Source organism: Hemicordylus capensis, chromosome 12 (genome assembly GCF_027244095.1).
Source record: "Hemicordylus capensis ecotype Gifberg chromosome 12, rHemCap1.1.pri, whole genome shotgun sequence".
NCBI lineage: Eukaryota > Metazoa > Chordata > Lepidosauria > Squamata > Cordylidae > Hemicordylus > Hemicordylus capensis.
In genome coordinates, this window is record NC_069668.1 from 2738959 (window position 1) to 2758218 (window position 19260).

Consider the following 19260-nt stretch of genomic DNA (forward strand, 5'->3'; position numbering starts at 1 on the left):
ATCTCTTCCCGTGCTCACACATGTAGTCTCCCATTCAAATACATACCAGGGCAGACCCTGCTTAGCAAAGAGGACAGGTCATGCTTGCTACCACAAGACCAGCTCTCCTGATAGGAACAGAGGAAGCTGCCATATACTGAGTCAGACCCTGGGTCCATCCAGCTCAGGGCTGTCTACCCAGACTGGCAGCAGAGGCTTCTCCGAGGTTGCAGGCAGGAGTCTCTCTCAGCCCTATCTCGTTGGAGATGCTGCCAGGGAGGGAAAGCAGGAACCTAGATGCTCTTTCCAGAGGGGCTCCATCCCCTAAGGGGAATCTCTTCCCGTGCTCACACATGTAGTCTCCCATTCAAATACATACCAGGGCAGACCCTGCTTAGCAAAGAGGACAGGTCATGCTTGCTACCACAAGACCAGCTCTCCTGATAGGAACAGAGGAAGCTGCCATATACTGAGTCAGACCCTGGGTCCATCCAGCTCAGGGCTGTCTACCCAGACTGGCGGCAGAGGCTTCTCCGAGGTTGCAGGCAGGAATCTCTCTCAGTCCTATCTCGTTGGAGATGCTGCCAGGGAGGGAAAGCAGGAACCTAGATGCTCTTTCCAGAGGGGCTCCATCCCCTAAGGGGAATCTCTTCCCGTGCTCACTCAGGTGGTCTCCCATTCAAATACATACCAGGGCAGACCCTGCTTAGCTAAGGGGACAAGCCATGCTGGTTACCACAAGACTTTCCAGAGGTTCAATCTGTTCGTTCTTCTTGGTGACGCTTGCCAATATTACACGATTTTTAAAAAGCTCTTTTTTGGTATTCCCCCCCCCTTTATTTTAAGGTCATTTTGCAGTCGTTGTTCCCCTAACCCCCTGTTCCCCATAGACGTTAATGCCTCGCCAACTGCAGATTTGCCAATGGCGCGGATTTGCCAGAACAGAACCCTAGCGGTTGATAAGGGATGACTGTATTGTTTCCCCATTCCGTTGCAGATCACAAAGGAGAAAATCACAGATCAGGGCACAGAAGACACACAGGATGAGAAATGTAAGATGGAAACAAGCCAACAAAAGACAGGGTTGCGGGGAAACGTTTCCAACAGAGTTCAAACACACATCCAGGAGGACTCAAATCTCTCACCTGCCATCTTCCATCTGGTTGACTGTCACCCGTCTGGAGAGCAACGATTTTATACCGAGACATGCCCTGGGAGGAACCACCCACAGGAACTGGATTGGTTGAGGAAAGACCATGCCCACGTCATCATTTCTCCCCGAGCCATGCCATCTGTGCGTCCCAACATGCTTTGCTGCAGAAATTCATCGCCGTAAGGGGTTGGCAACTTTACGCCCACAGGTCGGATCTGCCATCGGATCCTCTGGCATTTTCTGTCTGGTGTCCCCGCCTCCATCAGCTCAGCAGAATTGGCTGGTAGGGCCTCTGCTTTGCACGCAGAAGGTCCCAGGTTCAATCCTGGGCGGCACTGCTGAAAAAACCCTGGAGACCTGCTACCAAATTATCAGAGTTGGCAATATTGAGTCAGATGGGCCAATGGACCGACTCAGTATACAGTAGCTTCACTGACCCTAGATGCCCTCCACATTTTCATAAATGAACAGGAGGAGAGAGCAGAGGAGATACTTATCAGATCTGCAGATGACACAAAGCAGGTGGCATGGGCAGAGAAAGCGTGAGCCCCACAGAAGACAGAACCAAGATCCACAACAATCAGGACAGGCTCGAATCCAGCAAGAGGGGGACGAACGTTAAGTCCTGCATGTGGGTGAGACAAGAATCAAACGCACAAGTACAGATGGGGGGTGGCAGGGAAGGGAAGGGAAGGGAACGGGGCGCCTTAACTGACAAGTCCAACATGAGCCAGTGGTGTCAGACAGTGGCAAAAAAGGCAAACACAATCCCGAGCTGCAATAATAGAGGCCTTGTGTCCCAATCACGAGACCTCTCTGGGAACACTGTGTCCAGTTCTGGGGCCTTGCATTTTAAGGAAGACGTTGATCAACTGGGACAAGTTCAGATGGTGAGGGCTCGGGAAACCAAGTCCTATGAAGAATGGTCAAAGGAGCAGGGAGGTGTTTAGCCTGGAGAAGGGAAGAGGCGGGGGGGGGGCAGGCAAGGTGGGAATATAGCCATCTCCAAATATCAGAAGGACTGTCGGAAAAGAGGAAGAACGGTTGTTCTCTGGATAGAATCAATGGGTCCAAATGGCAAGGAAGCCGATTTGGGCTAGATATTAGGAGGGATTCCTTACTGCAAAGAGCTTTGATTTACAAACATGTTAAACAAAACACAGAGCTGTTGGACAGTGGAACAGCTGGCCTCATGCTGCAGCGGGCCCTCCTTTCCTTGGAGGTTTTTGTAGGCTGGGTGCAGTGGCCATCTCTCAGGGAAGCCGTAGCCACTCCTGGCCGATGCAGTGGGGTTGGGCAGGGGTTCTCAGCGTGTGGGTCCCCAGATGTTATTGGACTTCAACTCCCATAATCCCAAGGCAAAGGCCACTGGGCCTGGGGATTATGGGAGTTGAAGTCCAATAACATCTGGAGACCCAACAATGAGAATCCCTGGGTGAGAAGACCTCTGGCGTCCCATGTCTAGGATTCTAAGCTGGATCATGCCTCGGTGCAATTAAAACGGAAGGGTTTGGGGAGTAGAGGTCGTGAGTGAGGGTCTCCTTACCTGTACCTGCTTTGCCTCTGCTCTAAGACCCCCGCCTCGACTCCTTCTCAGGTCCTTCCTGCAGTGAGCCAGTCCTCTTCATTTCCTGCTAGAGAGAAGGTGGAAACATCTCCCTCCCTCCCTCCTCATTATGTAGCTGATCAATAGGATTCGGTCTTCCCTATCCCAAATGTATTCCAGACCTATTTATTTTAGACTCTGCAGCGATCTCCGCACGTGCTGCTTAAATGGCTGCAACCACTAAACTCAGCACTCAGTAACTGGAGTGGTTGCTTCTTGGTGCTCGGCTAAATAATCACAAGCCCCAAGAAAAATAACCATAGCTATTGCAACAGGGTGTTTGGTTTTTGGGTTTTTTTTTTTTTTTTTAAGCAACTGTTAATTTGGAGCACTTGAGAAACTGCGATTTCAGTTAAAAGTGTCGCAATGCGACCTTCCTCTCTCCTGCTTGTGAGGTGCTTGGACCCAGATGAACTCAGCAGGTTTCTAGCGCCCGGGGGGGGGGGGGGGCTCCAGTTCTCGCTGAGCAATGGGCGGGAAAACCGTGAAAGGGACGCTGAGGCAGTCCGTGAGAGGCCGGCAAATGTGCTGCCGGGAATTCGTTAAACATTTATGTGTTTAGACAACGGAAGCTGTCTGCTTGAGTCAGGCCATTGGTCTGTCTAGCTCAATACTGTCGACACTGACTGGCAGCAGCAATCCGAGGTTCCAGGCAAGAGTCGTTCCCGGCCCTACCTGGAGATGCTGCCACGGATTGAACTGGGGATCTTCAGCAACGCGGGTGCTCTTCCACTGAGCTAAGGTCCTTCCCAAGGATATCAAGCCAACATATGCTGAGTCCGACCCCGGGGCCATCTATCTCAGCACTGTCCGCACCAGAACTCCCCAGCCTGTATCACCCCCAAATGTCTTCGTCTCGGAGCCAACCCGCCGGAAAAGAAAGGAATTCGCCACCATCACCCTCAATTTTTGTGAAAATAGACTTTAATGTAATAAATTCCTTTTTCAAAATAAAAACATTGCCGAGCAGAACCCTGATACCCCCCACCCAATATGCCCAGAACGGATGGGAACCTGTCCCTACCCACATGCAGAGAGGAACATTGGCTGCGGGGATGGGAGAGAAACCACGGGTTGTTTAAAAACGCCCCTCGGCATTTTGTCCCCTCGAAAACCGTCCTCAGTGCAAGGGATACGGACCTCCCGTGGTGCACAGCTGCCCGTTCCACAGACCCCCGGGCCAGCTTCCCCTTTGAGAAGCATACGGCAGCTACATAGGCAAGTAAGGCAGAAGGGGTAAGGGGAGAGTCATTGGGGGGCAGGCTTGTTTATTTGGCACAGTGGCAGGTAAGGACTTGGGGTATCTCACCCCCCTTTGAGAAGTTACACTGACCTTTATCCAAACCTTTCTTTGAAAGGCCTTGAGTGTCCCCCTCCCCTGAGCAGAAAATTCATCTCAAGTGCCCGTTTCATCCTTGGAGGGATGTCTCCAAGGGGTAACTAGCGGACACCCCTCCCCAAATATTCCCCACTCCTCCACCCGCCAGACCCGAATTTGTCAGCAACATTGTCAGACAAAATGGGCCCTTGTCTGACCCTCAAGACTGATGTCCTGTCTAGCAGGGACTCCCCAATGTGCTTGACTACAACTCCCAGAACCCCCAGCTTTTGCTGGGGGATTCTGGGAGTTGTAGTCAGCAACGGCGGGGAATCCCTGTTCGAGGGGACGCTGCTCAAGACGCACGGGTTTTCACAGGTCGTGGCACCGAAATGGATTTTAAACCGCTGAATCGTTTTTGCCCTATGAGATGGGTTGAACTTTTTATGCTGCAGAATGGATCTAAGAGTTTTTACCCTGCTTTAAATCTGTTGCATTTTAAATGGTGTACGCTGCCTAGAGATGCACACTTCAGGCAGTATATAGATGGGATAAACAAACAAACAAATAATGACAGTGTATTAGGGCCCTATAGCTTGAATTGAACCCAACATTTTAAATGGACTTTGCTGGCCCAAGAAGCCTCATCCACTCCCTCCTCTAGCCCAGAACAAGCAGCAGAAGCTGGTGCAGCCAGGCAGCAGGGAGACACCTCCCGCCTCCCAGGAGCCAGGCAAACCCCTTCCTTCCTGGCTAGGAACTGGGCTAGGTGAGACCATGTATCGGGGGCAGGGGAGTTCATCTCTGTTGCAGATCTCAAGATCCTGAGGCTGGTCACTAAATTCTCCCCATGGTGGCTAACAATGATGAATGCAGATCCCCCGAAAGAGGCTTCTGAATTTCTCCTAAAGTGAGCCAGGAGCAACTCTAACACCTACTTTGGCCGGGGCAGGGGTGCAAAGGTGGCTTTTAAGGAAGCAAGGCTTTTGCTAAAAATTAAATACTTATCGAGGAAAGCTAATCAGTATGGTTAGTTCATTTACCTTACGCCTGCTCGACATTTTCAAACTTCTTCCGACCATGGGCCAGATTCCTCCTAGAAAACCCTGACTTCTCTGATATAGCCAGACCTTCCAGTTTGCTTTCCTGGCTCGTGTCCTCTTCCTATCCGAAACGGTGTGGCAGGAAAGACTGGAGCGATGCAAAGAGAGATCTGTAACAGGCCAGCCGAAATCGGCAGGGGAGAGGACCCTGCAACGCCCCCCACAGCACACAAGTTCTCACCCAATTCCTGACCAGGACGGAAGCGAAGAGCTCCTGGGAGGCTAGAGGAGTCTCCTATTTATCTGGCTTCTGCGGCTCGTTCTGTGGGGAGCGGAGGGAATGAGGCTTCTTTAAACAATGGAGGCCTTTAATACATATTTAAAGCTAGTTTTGGGCCATCATCCACTCGGATTTTGCTGTCAAATTCCAGTCTGATGGATGGAGGAGTGGGAAATTGCTGGTTGGGAGAGTGGGGAATTTTTGTCCGGACCACTGACTATCCTTGCTCTCATTTCACCCCCATGAATGGAAATTCGTTTCGGTTGGTCCAGCTTTAATTTGGGTACTCCAAATCCCCTGAAGCCAGAAGAGAGATGGGGTGTGCAATATGGGATCCATTCAGGTGGGGTCTGTCCTCCTCAGGTCCCCACTGAGCCCTTCCCTGGTCCCAAACAGTGGAATCCCTGCTGCACTCATGTTGAGGACGTCATTCCTCTCCAGGATGCCCTGTTTTAGGGGTCTGAGTGGGTGATGAGGTCTGGTGAGGACTCTCTCTGGGCAGTGGGCAATTCTTACACTCCATGCCTAGTCTCACGACTAACGGATAACTCGTGCGAAATTTCACAGCGAATTTGGATTCGTGCAAAACACTTGCCAACCGCCAGGAAAAGGAAGAAGCATTTGAGGAGAGATCAGTGCAATTTATCAGGGGGGAGCTCTTCCCACATGCCCCCCCAGATAATAGTTTACCAAGCAGGGGCCCTGTAGCCACGTGGTCATGTCAGCCGCCGTCAACATCCTGCCTCGAAGTGGTGGGGAAATGATCGGTGTTCTGTACCCTTTCGGAGCAGGGTCAGCAACGTGGGTGGGGGGGTGAGGAAGGACCGCCTCCCCAGGCACCCTGCTGAGCAGAATCAAGACTGCCAAAGAACTCTTGATGAGACAAGTCACTACATCAAAAGAAAACGAGACAATGGGTGAAGGTGATTGTGTGACTCCTCCGTTGGCCAACGTGAGCGCTACACGGAAGCAAGTCCCGAGAGAAATCAGTTCGCCCAACTTTCAGGCAAAATTGCTCCCTCTTGCGGTGAGCCTTGGTCTTTCCTCTCTGGGGAGAATCGACCCACAGAGGAAACGCCCTGGCAACACCCAGAAGCAGCCAGAAAGGGGAGGGAGCTGCTGCAAATCCCCATCCCACAAACCAAGCAAAAGCTTCAGAAAGGAGCCCCAAGTTCCAACCAAGGAATGTTGTTCGGGGATCACGGAGATTGGGGACATCCAATCGAACAATATCACAGCCAGAACCGTACACTTGAAACATGTCATCTTGGGCACAACGTTCCTGTGGAGAGCACAGACCCAGCTCTGACTCATTCCACAGAGCCACTGACACACCCTGCAGTCCCTTGCAGCAAAATGTCAGCTTGGCTGAAGTTTCCGGTAAACAGCGTCAATCTTTGCCTTCTCCCAATACTCTTCGGTGGCTCAGCTCCCAGCATGGAGGCGAGTCCGGCGGTTTGACAGCTCTGCTGCTATCCTGAGCACCTTCATTAGCTCTTCTCATGAGACCTGAGTTTTAAAAAGAGCCTTCTGGCCCTCAAGAGAAAACCTTCCTCCTCTTCCTCCTTGGACACATCATGGGGGTGAAGAGAGGTCCTGAGGGAGATGTGCCTTCGCCTGTCTAAAAGGCCTTGAGGCAGTGAAACTTCCCAGCTGCTGAGCACAGTTGGACGCTGAAGAGCAAGATAAACATATATCATCTTCCTGTTCATGTTAAGAAGGGGGAAGCTCACTCCGTGTTTGAGTTTCTGCTGGGGCTTCCCATCGGCAAGGCTCGTATTTGCTGTCCCGGTCTGTTAATTATTGAAAATATCACTTGGTACTGCTCGGGGTGGCTCACAAAATGGATACAAAAGGTAACATAAAATCAAAACTGAAACTGAAACGAAAACCAGGGCCCAATTAAAACCAAAGTCAAAAACCCACCAGATACAGATGCTGGTCAAAAGCTTCTCTAAAAAGATGGAGTTTGCAGGTTAAGCTGGAAAACCCCCAAGGCAGGGAGCACAGCAAAGCTCTTGCAGGAGGGCCGTCCAAAGCCAAGGGGCCCCAACCAAAAAGGCCCTGTGTCTAGCCCCAGATCTCAGTCAATGGTGAAGCCACAAGCGGGGCTAGAGATGTAAAATGGAGGATCCTGGCCTCACATGAGCGAATGTGGCCAAATAATACCCTGTCCCCGAGCCACGTAGAGCTTCAGAGATCAAAACAAGCACTCTCAGAAGAACACTGGCAATTGATGAAGCTGCCGCAGGCTGGGTGTAACATTTGTGAAGCTTCTGTGGGATTCTCCAGGTAGCTTTCACCATGCCCGGTTCTCAGTTCAGGATATGGCCTCTCTTAAATAACAAGTGGCAGACCGGGCCTCTGGAAAGAACATCCGGGAAGTGCGACTCACGTGATTTCTCTCTGTCATTCTTGTCTTCTCTCTCCCTCTTGATCTTGCACTGGTCACTGAGCCCGTCTCTTCCTCGTCCTCTGAAGGATGGGATCAGTTGCGGGTACGGAACAACAAAGAAATACATCAGAAGTCCACCCGCAATTCCCAACTATTCTGCCACTTTCTAAACTGGAGCCTTGGAGTAGAGAGGTCCGCCTGAGAAGGCCAACGGAAAGACTGCCCCAAAGACAGTTGAGCCAATGGCACTCTGCGCACGCCCAAGAGTGCTCTTTGCTTTGCACGTTCCTGGGATTCAAGGCAGTTTCCGCAGGGGAACCCTAGTGGAGCTCTCCTCTCCAATTATCATTGAGACAAAGCATGGAGTAGCAGGGCAAAATGCTTGCCCTGGCATCAAATCCACACTCGGGCCATGCGGGGCAGGCTCAAGATTTTTGGAGCCCTGGGAGAAGCCTGGCTTTAGTGCCCACCTCTGAGGGCTTTCCCTCTGTCTCTCTCTGCCTAACCGTCTGCACGAAGACGTTCACTTCCTGACCCACCGCAACCGTTACCCCAAGCCAATACTCGCAGCCATGACCCGACTGAGCAAAACGGCCACCTCACCTGCCTTCCAAGGTGTGGCTCGCCAGGCTGGTCTCCATCCGATGGCGTGGCTTCTAAGAAGTTGGAGGGCACAAGGCCCTTCTGGCCATTCACTTCGGCCTGCAGAGGGAGAAGGAGGAAGGGTTGGCCAACACGCCCCGTATCGATGTCATACACCCCGTATCGATGTCACACACCCCGTATCGATGTAACCTCCTGATTAATCCAGACTCATTCTGATCTGGACAAAAAGACGGTGGCTCTGTACTCACATAATAAAACCCGTCGTCATCCATGGAACTGAGCACCGTCACAACATCCCCGGCACAAAACTTTAGTTCGGCCTAAAAGAGATGCAATAAGGCCGATCAGAGGTTCTTTAGAGAGGGGCTAAACCGATTATTCTGCAATTTCAATATTCTCATCAAAACTAAGGTCCGAGGCATGGTGGCGGGGATTCCTCCCTCCGAAGGACCTGCGTAGTAGGCCTATGCACCCCAAAAGATATTGTATCAGATTCAACAAAATACGATCCAATATAGAAATTATTGGAATTTGGACCCATTTTTAATATTGCATAGTTGGATTGTATTGGAATTTCAGTCGGAAATTCTGTCTTCAGTCAGATATTCTCCTATAGAGCTCAATGGGATACCCCAAAATGTGTAGCTTCTGAAGGTCTAGGCAGAAAGCTTTAAACTTTCACACGGTGGTACTACAACAATTTGAAGGTGATTGGTCAACCCATTGATTTTTAACGATTAAAAAAAAAAGTTTCAGGGCAGAGAAATCTACAAAAAGTGCAGTAGTAGAATCCACTCTGACAATTCTGACATAGATCAGATACAATAAATAATGTATTTGGACATTTCCAACATGACAGAGCTAAAAGAAAACTGTCTTAGAATTAATTCTGAGAGCGGCATTATTAGATCCAACAGCATGATCGGCACTATCTGAGTACTCAGCTCTACCATTTGGATGAGGCTCAGCTCTTGCCTGTGGGCTTCATAGGAACATAGGAAGCTGCCATATACTGAGTCAGACCCTTGGTCCATCTAGCTCAGCATTGTCCACACAGATTGGCAGCAGCATCTCCAAGATGCAGGCAGGAGTCTCTCTCTCAGCCCTCTCTTGGAGATGCTGCTGCCAGGGAGGGAACTTGGATCCTTCTGCTCTTCCCAGAGCGGCTCCATCCCCTGAAGGGAATCTCTTGCACACATGTAGTCTCCCATTCAAATGCAAACCAAGGCAGACTCTGCTTAGCAAAAGGGGACAAGTCATGCTTGCTACCACAAGGCCAGCTCTCCTCTCTGCCTCTTCCTGGAGGCATCTGGTGAGCCACTGTGTGAAACAGGACGCTGGGCTAGAGAGGCTTCCTTGGGTCTGATTTCCAGGTTGGGAAATCCTACCCAATCAGGGATCACAGCATCCGGAGAGCGTGAGATCTCATGACACAACAGGGCCAGTTGCATTTGGCAACCGTGAGCTTGACAGCTGTGGTAAGGAGCAAGTTCCTCTTTCACCCACCGTCTGCAGTGCACATCTGGGCACAAGCACATCGGACAGCAAGGCCTAGTTCCCGCACACACTCCCAGCCAGTGACTACCAAGAAGTCCTATCAACAAGGGCCCTTCCTCACCTCTGTGTCCAGGTTTGGGGAGCTCTCCTTGGGATTGTAATCAAAGATGGCCACCATTGTCCACGGCATCGCCTCCTCCGCAGTGGCATCCTGGCCTTCGTGAGCTCCTGACCGAGAAAGGAGATGTACAGCCACGTCAGGAAGGGGCATCTTTGGAACAGAGGATGCTGCCTTCTACTGAGTCAGGCCACTGGTCCATCTAGCTCAGTATTGCCTGCACTGACTGGCAGCAGCAATCCAAGGTTTCAGGCAGGAGTCTCTCTCTCTTTCTTTCAGTGGAGAGGAGAGCTGGTCTTGTGGTAGCAAGCATGACTTGTCCCCTTAACTAAGCAGGGTCCGCCCTGTTTGCATATGAATGGGAGACTAGAAGTGTGAGCACTGCAAGAGATTCCCCTCGGGATAATGGGGCCGCTCTGGGAAGAGCATCCAGGTTCCCAGTTCCCTCCCTGGCAGCATCTCCAAGAGAGGGCCGAGAGATATTCCTGCCTGCAACCTGGGAGAAGCCGCTGCCAGTCTATGAAGACAATGCTGAACGAGATGGACCAAGGGTCTGACTCAGTATATGGCAGCTTCCTATCCCTATCTTGGAGATGCCAGGGAGAGAACTTGGAACTTTCCACACGCAAGCAGGCAGATGCTCTTCCCAGAGCGACCCCATGTCCTGAAGGGAAGATCTTACAGCGCTCACATGTAGCCTCCCCTGTAAATGCAAACCAAGGCAGACCCTGCTTAGCAAAGAGGACAATCCATGCTTGCTGCTACAAGATCCAATTATATGTCTCGTATTGTAGGAGACTGCACTGTATCGTTTTTGATCATCTGCTTCGTAATGCCTGGTCATGGACCACAATAAATTAGCTAAGCATTGCATGTCTTACCTAACTTCCCCTATTTTTTAACCGGATTATTACTAGTACATAATAATAGTAATCGTAGTAACATTTCTGTTTTAAATACAGTGTTGTGTGTACTGACTACAAGAGGTCTCTGCCCTGAGTGGCTTACAATTTAGAAAGGGGGGACGGACCCCCAAATGCTGACAACAGAGGAAGGGGAGGGAGATGGAGACAAAAGGTCGGCCGGCAAGGAACGTGCATTTATTTCAGTGATATGGCCTCTGGTTACAGTTGGAGTCAGGGAACCACGGTCTGTGCCAAAGACCTAAAAGCAGGGTTTTTGCCATCTTGAGTCCCCATTTATATTTTTCAGCTGTTATCCAATTTATGATGCAATAACATTTACGATGTCTTGACAGCAATAGTATTTACCATGTGGTGTGGTGTAGTGCTTAGAGAGTTGGAATAGGACCAGGGAGACTCGAGTTCAAATCCCCCTGGAGTCATGAAACTCACTGGGTGACTCTGGGCTGGTCAATTCTCTCTCAGAGGGACCCCCGCCCCAAAACTAGCAAAACAAACCAAGATCCGATGATTGGCTGCAGTTAAATAAGCCTTAGTTAAAATAAACCACGGTTCTGTGGGATGCCGGGAACTTTTCCAAAAATCATTGAGCTAACTCAAGGGGGGTGTAAAGTGGTTCTCACCAACACGAGGAATCTTATCTTCCTTCTTGTCCCATTCCACTGTGGAAGAAAATAAGTTTGAAACGTATTACAGTTATTTGCCAACTGTAAGAATATTCTTCAGTGCAAGAAGGGTGTGGTTGAGCAGGTAGGTGTATGATCCTGGCACATGCAGGGCCTAACCCTTCAGCCCATCTAGCTCAGAGTTGTCTGCACTGACTGGCAGTGTCATTCCAAGGTTTCAGGCAGGCGTTTCTCCCAGCCCTACCTGGAGCTGCTGCAAGGGACTGAACCGGGGACCTTCCACACGCCAAGCAGATGCTCTGCCATTGAGCTGTGCACCCATCCCCTAGGGAGCTGCTGCCTACTGAGTCAGACCCTTGTGCCACCTAGCTCAGGATTGCCTACCCTGACTGGCAGCAGCTGCCCAAGGCAGGTGTCTCGCACCTCCTATCCTTATCCTCTCTACAAACACAAGGATGTGTCTTCTCCACAAAACAATAAATCTTTTTGAAGCTGGGACGAGAGGGAAGGGGAAAGACGGCATGAAGGAGAATGAATTACCACCCGCGTAGACATTACAGACCTTTCTTGGTCCGTTGGGGCTTTGGAGGGTGAGACGCAGGGCGTTGTGGAGGGGGCGAGAATGCACCATTGCCTTGATTTAAAAAGAGAGAGAGATCCAAAGGAAACAGCAGATCAACAAATTGTAATATCAGCCACACAGCAAAATGGAGATAAACAGAGAGAGAGAAAATTACAGGCCAATACGTTGCTGCATTTCTTTAGGTTCCCGGGTCCAGCTTTGAACTACCGTAATATGCAATGGGAATCTGGGATATATTGTGGTTCTCCTCTTGGAAAAGAATAGAGTTATGATCTTGCCCATACTGATTACTGGGAATGTGCTTCTCAACAGGCAACTGAGAAGCAGTCAGGGACTTGGTGTTAAAAATAATAATAATAAAAGTGAATTCTCACATGCTTGGAGATGCGCGTAATTAAGCTGTGGAATTCTCTGCCACCAGCCTGGATGGCTTTAAGCGGGGCTTAGACAAATGCATGGAGGGCAGATTTATCAGTGGCTATTTATTTATTTTATTTAACATTTAACATATTTTTATACCACCCAAAACTTGCATCTCTGGGCAGTTTACAACAAACAGAAAAAGTAAAATACTAGTTAAAACAAAAAATTTAGAACGTTATAACAATTTAATTTTTAAAAAATAATATTATTATTTATGTAACATATTTTTAAAATAAATAGCCACCTAATGGTGCAGCAGGGAAGTAGCCTCGCTAGAGAGCAAGAGTTTGCTGGTTCGAATGCCCGCTGGTATGTTCCCTAGACTATGGGAAACACCCCTGTTGGGCAGCAGCGATATAGGTAGATGTTGAAAGGCATCGTCTCACACTGCGTGGGAGGTGGCAATGGTCAACCCTTCCTGTATTCTACCAAAGAAAACCACAGGGCTCTGTGGATGCCAGGATGCCTCTGAATCCCAGTTGCAGGGGAGCAGCAGCAGGAGAGAGGGCATGCCTCCATCTCTTGCCTGTGGGCTTCCCACTGGGGCATCTGGTGGGTCACTGTGGGGAAAAGGGTGCTGGACTAGATAGACCTTAGGTGTGATCCAGCAAAGGCTGTTTTTGTGTGTGCCTTAATGGTCTGGAATCTCTCTCCAGCCTTTGGAAGAGGACACCCTTCAGTGAGCAGAATGGGAGGAGAAAGAGTTTGGAGAAAATCCGAACTGGGAGATAAATTCAGAGAGATTGCCTTTGGCCCTTGTGTCCACAGATGATGGGAGTTGTAGTCCAACAACATCCAGGAACCCTAGGATGAGATCCTGCGTGTTACGAGTGCTGCTAAACTCCTGGAGGGATCCCAGCAGAGGTGCCATTTTGCTTCTCTGTCTCCCCAAGGATGACGCAAGCAGGTAAGGGGACCCAGTAGCGTACCTAGGCTTTTCACCAGCATGTCAGTCGGGATGTGGCCGTCTTGCAAGAGCTGCTTCTGTGCTCCCTCATTGTCCACTTGGACCTCAGAGACCATGTTGCACGGGATGTATCCGGTCCGCCCTGCACAGCCCCCTCTGTAGAAACCATCCGCATCCTTGTGGCCATAAACCTGCGGGAGAAGGCACAGGGGAGAGACTGAGAATCGGGGAGAGATGAAAGCAGCAAAGACTGGCTTTTCCCCTCCTCCAGGGTACCTCATAGGTCTTCTATTCCAACCCCCCTGCTCAGTACAAGAATCTGCCACAGCATCTCTGACAGATGGGCACCCAGCCTGTGTCTAAAAACCTCTAAGGAAGGAGAGCCTTCATGTGGCTGACAGTTCCACTGTTTAACAGCTCTTACAGTCAAGAAATTCCTCCGGATGTCTAGCCTGACTCTGCGTCCTGGTAGTTTCAACTCACTGGTTCTAGTCCTATAGAACTTGAACTTGCTCCAGAACAGTTGCTCCACAATAGCTCTGGTTGCTGAGCTGGGGAAAGGTGCAGAAGGCGGCAAGCCAAATTATCAGGGGGCTAGAGCCACTTCCTTGCCAGGGGAGGCAGGCCAAACAATCAGGGGGCAGCTTCCCTGCCAGGGGAGGCGGGCCAAACAATCAGGGGGCAGCTTCCCTGCCAGGGGAGGCGGGCCAAACAATCAGGGGACAGCTTCCCTGCCAGGGGAGGTGGGCCAAACAATCAGGGGGCAGCTTCCCTGCCAGGGGAGGCGAGCCAAACAATCAAGGGGCAGCTTCCCTGCCAGGGGAGGCGGGCCAAACAATCAGGGGGCAGCTTCCCTACAAGGAAAGGCTAACATGTTTGGGGTTCCTCTATTTAGGAAAAAAAGGTTGGGGTAGATGGGAGAGGTATATAGCCTTATGCAGAGGAAGTGGAGAAAGAAACTCAAGCCAACCGAATAGCCACATTTCTTTTTAGCCTGGTTCTTTTACCTTCAAAATCTGGCCTTCCCGAAACGGGAGTTCCTCCTCGGCCACGTCAGAGTTGGGAGACATTGACACGGGATCGTAGTCAAAGAGGGCCACAAAGAGTCGTACCAAGTCCCCGTCCATTTCGGAGGAAGTGGGTCTCCAGGAGTCTGCTGGAGACGCACAAGTGGGGCGATTAGCCCAAAATCCTGTTCGGAGTTCCTCAGTCAGGGCAAGGTTAGGCCGAGTTCCAGCGCCAATTCAGAAGAATTTCCTAGACCAGAGAGATCCTCTGGTCCAGTCACGCCCCCCTCCACACACCATACAGGATGCCCTGTCCTCACAGCCTCACAAAGAGCTCTGAACCAGAGCAGCTGTGTGCGGTGTTGGTTGACTACAACCCCCATCACCCCCCGCCAGAGGCCACTGGAGCTGGGGATGCTGGAAGTTGTAGTCAACTACATCTGGGAATGTCCCTATGCTTGGGAAGGAGTCTAGAGCAGAAATAAGAAGCTGTCAGAAGCTCTTTTAGAAAGCAACCTCACAACAACCCTGCGAAGCAAGACCCAACGCTTGCCCCTTTACAGAGGTGGAAACGGAGCCCAACGTGGACCTTGAACCCATGCTCAAGAACCAGGCTAACCCACCTCTGATCCGGGATAACTCATCTGGTGCACTCTTGATCTTTGCAAGTCTGAGAACGGAAATGCTGGCTAACCCACCCAGGAACTATTGTGTGTCACTGTTTTTGGTGTGGGCTAGTCAGGGTTATTCTAGGATCAGACCAGGGCTAGCTAAGTGGAATCTTCCATGCGGCACATGATCATTTTTGAGGAATTTAACCGAGATTTCCACTTGCAAATGAGTGAAAATCAGGAGCCACTGGGCAGGTGGTCCTGGATATGTCCCCTTCTCAGTCATGGGAATATGGCCCCAGAAACTCTAACCAACTCACCTGAATTGGCGTCACTAAGTGCTGCTTTTTGAACTTCCCTCCGGGGCCTTCTGCCTCTTTGGAGCGAGCCCTGCCAGGATGTCTGATTCAGTGACTCGGGGTCCCCGTTACCTCCCACCTGAAATGGAAATGCGACAGAATCAGCCCCAAAGGCCTTCTTCAGCAGGTACAACCACTGAATTTCCACCTACAGCAGGAGCACACAAAGCAAGTCCCGAGAATGCAGTATTCCTCTTCCAGAAACGTCCGAAAACAGGACTTCCACGAGTCGGAAGGCTTTTCCCGGAAGCGCAAGGATGGATCCCTTGTGTTGGCAGCACCAGTGGCAGCCAGGGCCACTGGGGGGCAGAGCAGATGGACACAGAATGGGCCATAGCTGTGCCTCTCTTCCCCAACCCCACCATGGCCGCCCCCTGTTCTTAATCCACCACGGTTCGAACTGGGCTGGTCATTCGCTGGATTGGGGATTGACTGGGATGAGAAGAGAAAAGGGTGATTGGAGCAGAGCAGAAAGAAAGAAAGAAAAAAGAAAGAAAGAAAGAAAGAAAGAAAGAAAGAAAGAGAAAGAAAGAAACTCCGCTGTGGCCTGTTCTGTACCCACCTGCCCCATCCCCAGTCGGAAGGAGGGTTTACGAAACCACGTTGCCACAACACAAACCCATGGCAAAATTGGAGCTCAGGAATTTTAGGAGGGTGTGCTGAAGAAAATCCTAGCAAGTGTGAAAAGGCACACAGGCTTCCACATCCCCGGCCAGTTCCCAGCTTGACTCGGGAAGCGTTTCCCCGAAGGTGTATCGGAGAAGAGGAATACTGCACTTTCAGCCCATGGCATCCGGTTCGCCAGGCAAGCACAACAAAGAAGCCACAGAGCGTCACAAATGCGCCATACGCCCGGAATCGGGAAGAAGCTCTTCAGTTCTGTAAAGCACTCAGCACAAAGAGCGGGACAAAAGCAAGCTCAGGGGCCGGCGGTGGGGAAAGCATGGTTGGAATGGCAAACTTGCAAATGCAAACTTGCGGAGGCATTCCCGGCAGGCGGCTCACGGACCCGTATCTGTGACAGCGGCCTCCCTCGCCGCGGATGCTCTGGCATGGCTCTCCAGAAAGAAGGGTTGCGTTCCAGGCTCCTGCTCCGTTCCTCCGAGCCCCGCACTGCCCCTTTCCCCCGGTCTCTTGGTGACCGGCTGGGGGAACCGCTCCACTCCACACTCTCGTCCTCCCAGCTGCTGCACCGCTTCAGCTCCCGTGGTCCGCTGGACTGGACTGAACCGGAGCGGCTCGAGCATTCGCTCCACCCATCTTCGCAGTCCGTGGGTGAGCCATCGACCTGCCCATCCGAGCTCAGCTGGCTCCCCGGGGTGGAGGTGACAGTCAGATCCGGATCCTCCTCCGAGTCGTACTCAATGTCGATTTCCAAGCTCTCGGGACTGAGGCAGCAGGGGAGGCCACAGAAGGCATCTTCACCCACCTCTGGGGCCACCGGTCTCCCTTGGTAGGCTCTCGGTCCCGCCCAATTGCGCAGATCCAGCTCATCCTCCACCCCAAGGCTGGTGATGACATCCAGGTTCTCCTTGAGGCTGTGAGCTCTGTAAAGCCCACCTGTGGCCTGGTGGGAATTGCTCAGGGAGGCACGGCTGTGCTCTCCGACACCCGCCTTCTTCTTCCCGTTCGCCTGGGTTTGGCCGTGGGCCTTTTCTTTGGCGCGATTCGGTCTCCTCCACTGTAAGGCTTGCCCTTCTCCAACAGGTCTCGATTGCTTCTCTTGACACTCCCAACCCCAACTCCCGGACAACTCGGGATGAGCCAGCATATCATTTAACTCGTCTCCACGGATCTTTGGAAGGAAGCCCCTTTTGGGCAAGTTCTGCTCCGGAAGCGTCGGGTTTCTCTTTGGCACGGCATTCACAGGAGCTTCCGAGCTTCCTGGGTTCAACAGAAGCCGGCCTGTGACGCAATCCAGAGCCTTCTTTTCTGGAGGAGGGAAGCCAGCTCTATTTGGAGTGTGTTCCCAATCTTCGTCCTCCTCTTCTTCAGTGACTTCAGGGATGCTAAAGAGCGCTTTGCTGCAATTCTTGTGCAATGGCATCTCCAGAATACGTTCCAAGATCTCGTCGTCACTATCCGTGTCGGCGAGGTCTGACTGCATTCCGACCCCAAGAGGCCAGAGCCGGTGTGGAAGAAGCAAAAGAGAGAAAGAGGAAAGAGGCGTTAAAAAGAGGAACGGCACTCACCGCCGCTCCTTTAAGAAAGGATTAGATAAACGCAGGGAAGGAGAAGAGGCCTAGCAAGGCAAGTTAGTCAGGATGGCTACATGGAACCTCCAGCTTTAGGGGCAGTCTACCTCTGAATACTAGTTGTTGGAGTGGGCCACTGTAGATGGGGGCTTTTGCTGGTGGGCTTCTCAGAGGCATCTGGTGACCCCGTCGGAAACCTAATGCTAATGGATTTTGGACCTTATCCAGCAGGGCTCTTTTTAGGTGTGAACCATCCTAAAATCGATCACTGAGACCAAAGCTATGCAGGCAGCAGGCTGCACAGAGCAGGAGATCATTAGGAAGGGAGTGGAAAATAAAACTAAATGCCGTCATACAAATCTATGGTGCAGGTGCAGCCACACGTGGAGAAGCTCTGATCTCCTTATCTCAGGTGCCGAAGAGGGCAAGTGGGATGATCAGGGGCCTAGAGCACCTTCCTGATGAGGCAAGGCTATAGCATCTGGTGCCTTTTAGTCTAGAAAAAAGGGGAACAAGGGGAGACAGGATAGAGGTCTATAAAATGATGCGCGATGTGGAGAGTTTTTGGAGAGAATTTCTTCTCCCTCTCTCACGACACCAGGACCAGGGGTCATCCCACAAAACCGACTGCTGGGAAATTTTAAGATAAAAGGCAGTGCCTTTTCAGACAGCGCAGAATTGATCTGTGGAACTCTCTGCCACAGGATGTGGTGGCGGCTGCCATCTTTAAGCAGGGCCTAGACAAATTCATGGGAGGACAAATCCACGAAAGGCTAGAAGTCCTGACGGCAATATGCTACCAGAATCAGGAAAGCTTTGAATACCATTTCCATTACTGGCTTTGCCCAGGCTCCCTGACAGACCTTGCCCAGCATTTATTATTTATTTATTTAAAATATTTCTATACTTTAGGAACACAGGAAGCTGCCCTATACTGAGTCAGACCCTTGGTCCATCCATCTCAGTATTCTCTACACAGACTGGCAGCGGCTTCTCCAAGGTTGCAGGCAGGACTCTCTCTCAGCCCTCTCTTGGAGATGCTGCCAGGGAGGAAAGTCGGGACCTTCTGCATGAAAACAGGCAGGTGCTCTTCCCAGAGCAGATTCCCCATCCCCTAAGGGGAATATCTTCTGGTGCTCACATGTAGTCTCCCATTCAAATGCAAACCAGGGTGGACCCTGCTTAGCAAAGGGGACAATTCATGCTTGCTACCACAAGACCAGCTCTCCTCCATTTCCACCTGGAATTCTGGTCCAGTTTTGCTGGGAACCGAACCCCACACCACCGTTTTCCTGGCTGTCCCCACTTTGGTTCTACTCAGAGGGAAAGATTCCCTGCAACAAAATATTATTCTGTACCTGAAACCTGTTTGCTGTGCAATCTGTTGACCCTCCCAAAATCCCCCATGTGAATCAAAGCCCCAATTCCACACCAATTTTGATCTTGTCTTTACAGTCAGGCTAACACTATTAGTAAAATAGATTTGGCTCTGAATAATATCTATGCAAATCTATGCATCTGCAAATCTGCACATTATATGTTTCGGTTCTGGTGTAGCAAATGTAACCCTCTTGGAGGTCTCTTTAAATGAAGCTTTTGATATTGCAATTAGTCATTGGGTGGGGGAAAAT

At 50.9% G+C, this 19260-nt stretch overlaps 2 protein-coding genes across 8 annotated transcripts in view; both read right to left on the reverse strand.

The window, feature by feature from the left end:
- Window positions 1–2800, reverse strand: part of LOC128336009 (eosinophil peroxidase-like) — a 32870-nt gene extending 30070 nt beyond the window's left edge. The window contains 2 exon segments of the mRNA XM_053275053.1: window positions 1125–1757; window positions 2679–2800. The gene's annotated coding sequence lies outside the window, so the exon portion shown is untranslated.
- A 789-nt stretch (window positions 2801–3589) lies between these two features.
- Window positions 3590–19260, reverse strand: part of TSPOAP1 (TSPO associated protein 1) — an 85547-nt gene continuing 69876 nt past the window's right edge. For 2 of the 7 annotated variants that reach the window (XM_053275062.1, XM_053275060.1), the window contains 10 exons: window positions 16444–17535; window positions 15396–15513; window positions 14465–14613; window positions 13480–13648; window positions 12107–12178; window positions 11542–11580; window positions 9999–10105; window positions 8629–8700; window positions 8378–8476; window positions 3590–7854 (listed from right to left, as the gene is read on the reverse strand). In XM_053275062.1, coding sequence (XP_053131037.1) covers window positions 7828–7854; window positions 8378–8476; window positions 8629–8700; window positions 9999–10105; window positions 11542–11580; window positions 12107–12178; window positions 13480–13648; window positions 14465–14613; window positions 15396–15513; window positions 16444–17535 — 1944 coding nt within the window. In that variant the 3' untranslated portion in view covers window positions 3590–7827. Of the gene's footprint in view, window positions 7855–8377; window positions 8477–8628; window positions 8701–9998; window positions 10106–11541; window positions 11581–12106; window positions 12179–13479; window positions 13649–14464; window positions 14715–15395; window positions 15514–16443; window positions 17536–19260 lie in introns of those variants that run through there. The other 5 variants (XR_008311809.1, XR_008311808.1, XM_053275061.1 and 2 more) reach the window with 5 other exon arrangements.